At 35.3% G+C, this 9711-nt stretch overlaps 2 protein-coding genes across 2 annotated transcripts in view; one reads left to right on the top strand and one right to left on the bottom strand.

Annotated features, from left to right (window-relative positions):
* Nucleotides 1-569: 569 nt before the first annotated feature.
* Nucleotides 570-4702, bottom strand: stx2a (syntaxin 2a). Its single transcript, XM_079847194.1, has 9 exons — nucleotides 4256-4702; nucleotides 3929-3994; nucleotides 3687-3786; nucleotides 3241-3315; nucleotides 3006-3079; nucleotides 2802-2910; nucleotides 2349-2422; nucleotides 2127-2264; nucleotides 570-1883 (listed from the first exon to the last, which is right to left on the bottom strand). Exons 1-9 carry the CDS (start codon nucleotides 4283-4285, stop codon nucleotides 1710-1712), a joined length of 840 nt encoding a protein of 279 aa, XP_079703320.1. The 5' UTR covers nucleotides 4286-4702; the 3' UTR covers nucleotides 570-1709.
* A 1663-nt stretch (nucleotides 4703-6365) lies between these two features.
* dnai1.2 (dynein, axonemal, intermediate chain 1, paralog 2) overlaps nucleotides 6366-9711 on the top strand; it is a 29773-nt gene continuing 26427 nt past the window's right edge. Inside the window, exons 1-11 of the mRNA XM_079848041.1 lie at nucleotides 6366-6540; nucleotides 6788-6856; nucleotides 6958-7053; nucleotides 7161-7241; nucleotides 7347-7592; nucleotides 7834-7893; nucleotides 8031-8159; nucleotides 8294-8378; nucleotides 8494-8611; nucleotides 8715-8758; nucleotides 8845-9092. Coding sequence (XP_079704167.1) covers nucleotides 6499-6540; nucleotides 6788-6856; nucleotides 6958-7053; nucleotides 7161-7241; nucleotides 7347-7592; nucleotides 7834-7893; nucleotides 8031-8159; nucleotides 8294-8378; nucleotides 8494-8611; nucleotides 8715-8758; nucleotides 8845-9092 — 1218 coding nt within the window. The 5' untranslated portion in view covers nucleotides 6366-6498. The remainder of the gene's footprint in view (nucleotides 6541-6787; nucleotides 6857-6957; nucleotides 7054-7160; nucleotides 7242-7346; nucleotides 7593-7833; nucleotides 7894-8030; nucleotides 8160-8293; nucleotides 8379-8493; nucleotides 8612-8714; nucleotides 8759-8844; nucleotides 9093-9711) is intronic.

Below are 9711 nucleotides of genomic sequence, written 5' to 3'. Positions count from 1 at the left end.
GTCACTGAAACGACCAGAACACACAACCGCACTTCCTACACTCCGTTGCTGCCCCGGAAAAACAAACTGCATCCACTGTTCCTGTAACACTGGGTTCTTTGGAAAACTGAACACGGTAAGCTTTCCCTCACATCCAAATACACACTTTTGTCAGCGCTGCCGATGATTTCCTGTTGAAGCGCGTTGATGTGCGCGGTCTCGCTCTCCTCTAGTCGACGTGCTCGCGGGCGAGCTTTTCCGAGAGAAATGCTCATATAAGGAGTTCCACTCTGATCTACGTCATTAGATCCACGATCTAAAAAAAACCAGCCGAAACTTGTACCAACCCGGAAGTAAGATTTTCAGCATAGAAATTCTCCGTTATTCGTCCAAAATATTTTTTTAAAACTTTGCCCATGTTTAGCATGAGAATCTATCTCTTTAACACTGTAAACAACTCTGAATACATGAAACACCATTGTACCCCCCCTTTAAGTTAATAATAAATTCAAAACATCAGAGATCTGAACTTATTGTTTTGAGAAAAAAAGAGCCAAAGCAATTAAGAAAAACTGTAAACACCTGCAAGTCCATTCTGTAGTATTCTACACAAAATGCATTTAATTTTGGTTAAATATCTAATACAGGACTGAAAATATCAGATAGGTTTTAAGATTGATGACCCATCATTTGGATTTTGAAATGGCATAGCTGCAGTTGTTTATATTTTACATCAATAATCTATCAATGATGTTTTGGACCCTATTTCATTGTATGAACAAAAAACATTTGTTCCACAGAAGAAAGTAATTCATAAAATGACATTAAGGCGAAGAAATGATGAAAGAATTTAAATTTTTGGGTGAACTATGAGTTACACAAAAGCAATAGTCACCAACTAGGTGACACATACTAATAAAAGTAAACACAAGAAAACAAAAGTTAAATGTAGGAGACTCTAACTGGGCTTTTACATAAGCTACAAATAACATGCACCCAAATAATCTGTTTATGATCGGATTGATGGCTCAATCAGACTGAAAAGCCTTTGTGTAAACACCTCAATCAATCCAACTGAGCTCAATCCAAATTAAATTTCAATTGGATTGAAAGAGGATGGTGTAGACTTGAAATAATCGAATCAACAGAAGCTACTGAACATTTTTTTAAATCGGATTTAAAAATTCCTTGCAGACGTGCAGTGGCGTGATGTTTACATTTATGTCTTACAAACTAGTAAGTGAAGCAGACTGAATATTTACTGAATATTTGCTAAAAAGCTCTTCTGACAAAGCAAAAACGGCAATTGTGCTCGGGGTAGCTCCAGTGACATTGCGGTGGCTTTCTCTGGTTCTAAACGTGTTGACTGGCCACTGCACATATAAACAGAACTTTCACAATCTGAAATTGGATTGGATTCATTCAGCCTGAAGAAAATGAGTGCATGTAAACATACCTATTGACATTTAGTCATATTGCATCAGAAAATGCCTGCTAGTGCTATCTGAGAGCAAGCTTAATCATTAACCAAATGAGAACCATTTTTTATAAATGGGCTGAGAAAATCCAATAGACAGATCAAAAGGATCTGATCAGAAAAAAATTCAGGGAGTGCAACGATCTGTGACAAGTAGGAATTTTTCAAGTAAAGGCACAAGGTGCATGAATCTCTCATTTTCATAAACACAAAAGCACCTTCAAGTAGCATATGTTCAAAGTTCAAGATTCCTTCAAGAGCCCTTGTCGGTTCTCGGTTTTGCTTTGTGCTTGAATGAAGGCAAGGGAGGCAATCTTATACGCCAAGATGTCTTGTAATCAACAGCTTGTTCCATGTTCACTTTCCCTTGATCAACATAGTTTCCAGCTTTCATCACAGTCTTTGCTATGTTGTTTGCCATTTCACCCTATAAAAAAGTAAACAAAAAAAAAAACCTTTAAATTATGATATACCAAAGTCAAAATCCCATAACTCTTTCATGTACATTATTCTGATAATTAAATGATATTTGATAACTGATATTTCAGTGGTGTTAAACAGCTATTCATGTTAGATAAAGCACTGAAACTTTCATTTTTAACTGTGTAAGGCTTTTTTGCACCATTTTGTTCCAGATCATTTATTTAACTCTCCGGCAAGCTGACAGTACCTGACTGTTGACTAACACAGCTATATCCAAAAACATATTTTGCAGCTCTCGAATGCTGGCCTCCAGACAGAGAATGTCCTTATGCCGTGACTCAATTTCATTCAGAGCACGTCCCGTGATGCAGGAGCTGGAGTTGATCTATACATACAAAGAGTTACATTAACATTTAAGGAAGCTTATGTGTAAAAGTGCATTCAGCTGTATGTTAACACTGAAACTTACATTTGAGGTAAAGAAAGCAGTGTTGTTACTTTGCAGTAAAACCTCTGTCTCCTCTTCAGTGATGAATCTACCACCTTGAAAAATAACAAGTCTGATTTCTATATAGTAAACTCCCATTGAAAAGTTTGGGGTCAGATCAATAGAACATGTATTTTAAAAACAGAAATCTCTTGAAGCATTATATACTGTATGTCTTTATTGTGCCTTTAGATCAATTTAATGCACCCTTGCCGAAAAAAGAATGGATTTTTGAAATTACTGCCCCCAAACTTGTGAACATTTATGATTGATTCTAAAATAATGTAATAAAAATAAGTAGGGTTACCAATTACATTTCAAGGCTACATACTACTGGTAGAAATAGAGTGGAAATATACAAATAGCAATGGGCTGTGGTGACAAAAGACATTTATGTGTTAATGCATTGTCAAGTAAATGTATTAGTTCACTCACTGATCTCCAGCTGTCTTTGTATCCGCTCTTTACTCTTTGTTCGGAAAGATAACAGTTCTTGGTTGTACATGCTCATTATTTCTGCAAACCGCAATGAAAGTACTGTGTGCTATAAATGAACAACATAAATTAGAAAAAAAATACTAAAACAAACAGCTAAAGGATAATACTGAATTTATAATTCAGTAGAGGTTTACATCTCACCTGAGTACTTTGGATGCGACAGTAGACAGAGATGGTGTTTGCATTTTCATTATCTGAAAATGTTCCTTCTAAATCTACAAGAACAATCAAATAATAAAGTTTTTTAATGTGAAACAAAAGATTTAGATTATAAAAGATTATATTCCTTGTTTCGCCAGGTGTTCCTGATGGCCAGTACATGCCTGATTACATTAATTCTGCACCCCCCAAAAAATTATAATTTAAATTCAATTACCTTTTAGTTTATCCCGTATTAAATCTGCAGTCTGCTTGATGTCATGGCTAAACTGCTCAATTTCATCTCTCACATCTGTTAATGAGATTAGACACAAAAATATGGTAGAGATGAACACAGAGAAAAAGTGAACTGACAAAACACTGTTGTTTAATAGTAAATATTCAGGCTTCCCATGCCTTTAGAACAATGAATTTCCTGATTAATGAATTAGTTTTTTTTTTTTTTTTTTTTTTTTTTTTTTTTTAAATCATTAATAGAGATTCTATTTAATATTTTGTATCTGAGTGTAACTTTTCATGACCTGGAAATTATCATCATTTTAAAGAATTTCCTATTTCCTAATTTACTATAACTGTGGGAACCCCTCTTAGACACCTAACTTTAGGTGCTTAATGCACTTACAGCTGTAAAGACAAAAACAATGTGCAATGTAGGCTACTCACACGTCGGTGGGTTGATTTCTGTCAGAATGGTACTTTGCCTCAGCTTCACTTCTCCAACAAAGAGGGAAATTCTCTCGATAAGTTTTTGAACCTCACCAACCTGTTTCCGTTAAAAAAAACGTGACTAAATGGTTCTTCACGTTTTCAGTTATAATGTAAAGATAGACATGGCTCTACACCTATTAAAAGCAGCTATAGATGTTTAAACACAAGTGCACGCATACAAACCCCATGATACAAACCTTAGGAAGGAAGTCCTCTAGGAAAGCATTGGACTCCACTGGAGCGATGATGGTGTCATTGCAGCGCTAGTTACATTCAAAACAAATAAAAAGAAGTCACAGAGACAGCTGGGTCTTTTCTGTCGTATAAACCACTCGCTTTAAATATTTTCAACGTATCCAAACTTTGTTTTAATAGAAAACTTGATATAAGCCAATACAAGCACGCATGCGAATAATGAAATCAAGCTCTGTATTTACGATAGTGAAAGTAAGTGAAACGTAAATTGTTATCATTAATATTTGACATCTAAATAACACGAATTAAGGAAATAATTTGAGTCTTACAGCTGTTAAATCGCCCAGACGGTCCTTCATATCAGCTTCAAAGTAGTTTCTAACCCGTTATGACACAGTATGACAGAATGACTCGTTGGTTTGAAGTTGAACAAATCGTTCTTTTAAGTTGAATATTTTCAAAGAATCAGTTGAAATAATTCACAAAATCGGTCTGAACAGTTCAGATGAAGTGTACATGAACTATACAAAAGAATAAAAAGGCGGAATAACGAGTCGGACTTTCACAAAACCAAGGGCAGGTAATAAAGCCCCGCCTGTTTACTTCCGTACATTTAGACGCGATGAATAAATCATTCTAATTTTCTATTGTACGTGCTTCCGGATTAGGCTAATCATACGAGTTTAGTCTTCAAGGTAAAAATAAAATAAAAAATGAAATCAGTGTGAGTAGAGGTTACTTTTCATAACACAAAAGCATTGCTTATTTCTTGTGGCAGAGTCATGATCCTGCATTACCGAAGGCTGCATTTTGAGGACAGCATTTCTAGGACCCTCTCTTTTTTTAAGGCCTAGCTTAGCTATAATCCTGTATCATAGCACTTACTGTTAATTCAATTCTGTATTTGTATTATTAGAAATTATTTACTGTTTTAATTATTTAAATGAAATTGATATTGTTCCAACCAACCCCTAATAACGCTCTTAATATATTACGTTAAAAATTAGATGAAAATATAATATAATATAATATAATATAATTAATTTAATAATTGAATGCACGTGTTTTAAAACATCCTTTCAGTGGTCTACTCTAGACTATAGTCTTTGCACCTCTTTGTTTCAGGTTTGAATAATGTCTGGTGGCGTACAATTGGCTAGGTGGCGCTGTCACAAAAAACTAAGGTCCTAGAAATGCGGTCCTGAAACTGCAACTGCAATTGATACACTATCAAATGTAACAATTTTTGGATTAGAAGAATCCAAATTAGCTATCATCCCAAAGCTTTTTAAAGTGGAAAATAAATTATCCCTTTTTCTCTTATTATTAAGATATGGGGTGGCATTAATAAGTTTATGTTACCTAACAAGTTGAAATAACTTCATTATAAAATTCTTCATAATTACTATCCCTGTAACTCTTTTCTTTCAAAATTTAAGTTGGATACCTCGTCACAGTGCACATTCTATAATTCTAACGTTGAAACATCACACTTGTTCTTTGAATCCGACATGCAAAGGAGTTATTTAAATAATAGTTATACTTATTATTTTAATGCATATATAGCAAACTTTTTTATTTTAGAAATAATTAATGTACTTACTGTTTTTGATTTGATTTAATCAAATGAGATTGATAGCCTGTTAAAACTGCTAACTGGCCAGTTTCGTCTTTATAAATGTAAAGTTGATTACTGATTAAAACCACTATTGATGAAAAGAATGACGGTTTCTTTCATTATAAGCGCTTGTAAATATTTTCGGTTACACTTCATTGTTACAGTGTAATTATATATTTAAGTAGCCTACTGAGTAATATTAATTAACTACATGTACTTATTATAGGGTTAGGGTAGGATTAGGGTTTGGTTGAGGGTTAGTTGCATGTAATTATGCATAATTTACTGTTATTACTATGGTAAGTACATGTAACATATGTAACAAGGACACTGTAAAATAAAGTGTTACCTTATTTTCTTAAGTTGACATTTATTTATTAATGTAAAACAGAACAGCCAAACTATTCCTGTTTATTGTATCTTGTTTGAAAATGTACTTTATTGCCGTGATTTTTGTGATATAATCCACTGTACTTTATGTGTAAAAAAATAAAAAAGAGTCACCTGCGGGCGTCATCTTCTGGTCAGACGCGGAAATTCATTTGGCGTGCGTGCTACTCACTCACTGGAAGGCAAACCTGCAATCTTTAGCCAAAAAAGCGTAACGGCTAAAGCTATAACGCTGGCTTTGGCAGTATGCAGGGAAGGAGACAAGAGGCCGTTTTTTTTAATGGATATCAATGGCTTCACTGCGGTATTTTATGGGTTTGCCTTCCAATGGCTTTGGGGGAACTGTCTCACTCACTGGCTGACATGCATAAATGTCACGTCAGCCAGACGACGCTGCCATGACAACGTCTGTATACACGCGCACACGCGCTACCGTTTGCAGTTTCAAAGAAGGGAACACTTGTTTTGTCATTTTAAACGCAACTTTATTTTTACGTTTTAAAAAGCTCCTCAAGTTTCAGAGTATTTTCGACTGCATAACAGATCTTATTGTGAAACAAAAAAATGTCCGTTCCTCACAAAGTTGGGACAGTGAAATCTAAACAGGTATGTTACCGATGTTATAGCGAATGCCTAACTAACGTTAATTGTTATCTACTATTTAAAGTTTACAGCTTTGTCGTTTATTATTATTACGAGACTACATTTTCTGGCTTAATCATCACTTTCTATCTATAACTTTAACATTTTCATTTTAAACCTTTGGGATAGCCTTAAGCCAACCTTAAGCCAACATTAGTTTATGCACTGGTGTCAAGACCATAAGGTTGATATTTTCTCTCTTAAAATGCAGGCAACAAATGTTAACACCCAGCCAAAGGCACCTGTGGCAAAGGTTGTCAAAGCTGCTGGAAAGAAGAAGGTAGTTAGCTTTCAAATCACTTTTCATCCATGTAGAACTGAATTCGTTGTTACATATCTTTCAAAAGGATATTGGGCTTTCAAACCTCTTTTGTCATGTAGGATGAGGAGGAAGCAACAGACACAGCTGAAGGAGAAGAATGGATGCCAGGGAAGACTCTTGTGAAGCCTCCGGACCAGCTGGACTTAACTGAGGAAGTGTGTAAACCTGGAGAGGACCTGTGGTCTGACCCTGCCAACATGATGTCACAATAGTGATGTTGGGATAATTATTTATACATGTTTCTGTTTCTTGTGTTCATAAGGAGCTCAATGAAGAGATTACCAGAGTACTAACAGCAAACAATCCAAATGCTCCACAGAACGTTGTCAGATACGGTTTCAAAGTAAAATACTGCTGCATCTCTACAACTTTTTGAAATTGTGATCCTTAACCATGATGATTTCCTGTCATCAGCCGAACAAATCACTAAAATCTGTTGTCTTTTCAGGAGGGTTGCTATAAACCTATCATCTTTGTAGATCAGATGGCTATTCACTTTGAACTAGAAGGGAATCTTGTTCACAAGGAATCTGATGAAGGTCGGAGATTGATGGCTAAACAAGCTGAAAGGGAAGATGGCAAAGGAGCCGAGAAGCTAGACAATGTAGCCAAAGGTGGAGAGAAAGAGCGGAAACTCACCAACCAGTTCAACTTCAACGAGAGAGCCTCTCAGACACTAAACAACCCTCCAAGAGTGAGAGGGTTACGTTACTGAACTTTTATATATGCCATCTGCTTATTACCACATAGTCATTTAGTAGATGGTTTTTATCAAAAGTGATTTGCTGTACAGGTTTTACCAGGGCAAAATGGGGATTGCTCATAGCTTGTAAGACTATAGAAAGACTTTGTTAGGGTTTCTGCATTTTCAGTTTATGCAAAAGCCACTGTTTTTTGTTTTTGTTTTTTTTTTTAATCAAAATTATGTTTTGCAGGATATAAGTTGTCAAACAGAGCCTCCTCCTCGTGCAAACTTCTCGGCTACAGCCAATCAGGTGAGAAAATCTTTGCCTTTGCTGGTAAATGATTTTGAGCAACTTTTTTGTGCTACACCTGCAGTAAACCAGCACTATGTTTATATTACGGTGAATATGGATTTGTAAAATATCAGCAAACACTGCTCTTTTTGCAGTGGGAGATCTATGACTTTTACGTTGAGGAACTTAAGAGGCGAGAGAAAAGTAAAGAGAAGCAAGAAGGCCAGGTCCTAAATAAGGAGGAGGACAAAAACAAGAAGAAAATGATTCAAGCAGAGACTCAGGTAGCTAGACACAGATTGTAACCAAATACATACACACTAATCAAGAACATGGCATATGTTTATTTAGTTCAATAGTGTGATTGATTTGTTTGAAGGATTGAGTTAAAGGGGGGAAAAACATGTTGTGCTTATAGAGTGATGACTTAACCCAACTAGCTCATGCGGCCAAGATCATTGAGCGTATGGTGAATCAGAATATATTTGATGAGGTTGCACAAGGTAATTATGAAAAATATTTATTTTTATTGTGGATATCTGACAGATCGACAGATATTAAAAAGTGTTCAAAAAGAGAGCAATATTCTGATGTAAACAGCTTATATCCAAATCTCAGATTTCATGTACTTTGAGGATGCAGCTGATGAATTTCGAGGAGAGAAGGGCACTCTTCTCCCGCTGTGGAAACTCCAGTATGATAAAGCTAAAGGACTGTCTGTGACTGCCCTCTGCTGGTGAGTTTCATACTTTATTCAAACAAAATGCAGCCATTTAGTGTTTTTTTGAGTAAAATAAAAAGCACTTCTTTTAATGACATCTGTATTTGTTCATTTCTAGGAATCCTAAATACAGTGATTTGTTCGCTGTTGGTCTTGGGTCATGTAAGTTTACTATTTACTTTGAAAGTAAACCTTAGACAAGTAATCATTTGTAAGCATTTGAAATGTGTTTTATCTTACCCCTCAAGATGAATTTACCCAAGAGGAGCGTGGCATGCTTCTCTTTTACACCCTGAAGAACTCCAGTTACCCAGAATTCATCTTCAACACAACCTCAGGTGTAATGTGTGTAGACATCCATGAACAACTGTCCTACCTAGTGGCTGTGGGTTTGCATGACGGTTGTGTTGCAGTGTACAACCTGAAGAAAAAGAGTGATCAGCCCATTTATAACAGCACAGCCAGCTCCGGGAAACACAGAGGCGCTGTGATGCAGGTATGGATGAGGATATATTTCATGGATAAAATAATATCAGTAAACCATCATTATTCATTACCTACTGTATGATATGACAATGGAGCTGTATATTCAATATAACGGTCAGAATAGAATACTATTCTTACTTGTTCTGTTATATCCAGTGCAGTATTGTATACTGTGTAGTGTGCAAATTTTCTGTATGCATAGAAATCCTGGATGACCTATACTTACCAAAATCGTACACAGCCAGAAAAATAAGTGCACTCGACTTGACTTGTGCCACAAATAAACAAATAAATATCAAACTGCAATTTTTAATATACTCTTCAGATTGAATTTTACACTAAATAAGTTTTTTTTAAATGTCCCTTATACAATTCAGCATACTACATTTTGAATATCAGATGTGGGTTTGATTTTAGAATTTTCTTTGTATGAATTTTCTTTGATTTTAGAATTTTTTTTCATGTAATGTTACGTCTGTAACGTCACGCCCATAATGTAAAATTAAAGTGTTTACAAGTAACAAAAGGGCACAAAATGTTCATTGCATGTTACATTTATACACAAGTTACATTTAAAAGTAAACATTGCACTGAAACGTTTGGACATTTTTGCATCAACATTGTATGTG

This window comes from Squalius cephalus (assembly GCF_949319135.1).
Source record: "Squalius cephalus genome assembly, chromosome: 17".
Classification (NCBI taxonomy): domain Eukaryota; kingdom Metazoa; phylum Chordata; class Actinopteri; order Cypriniformes; family Leuciscidae; genus Squalius; species Squalius cephalus.
The sequence above is the reverse complement of the archived record's forward strand: the minus strand, read 5'-3'. Positions and strand labels throughout refer to the sequence as shown.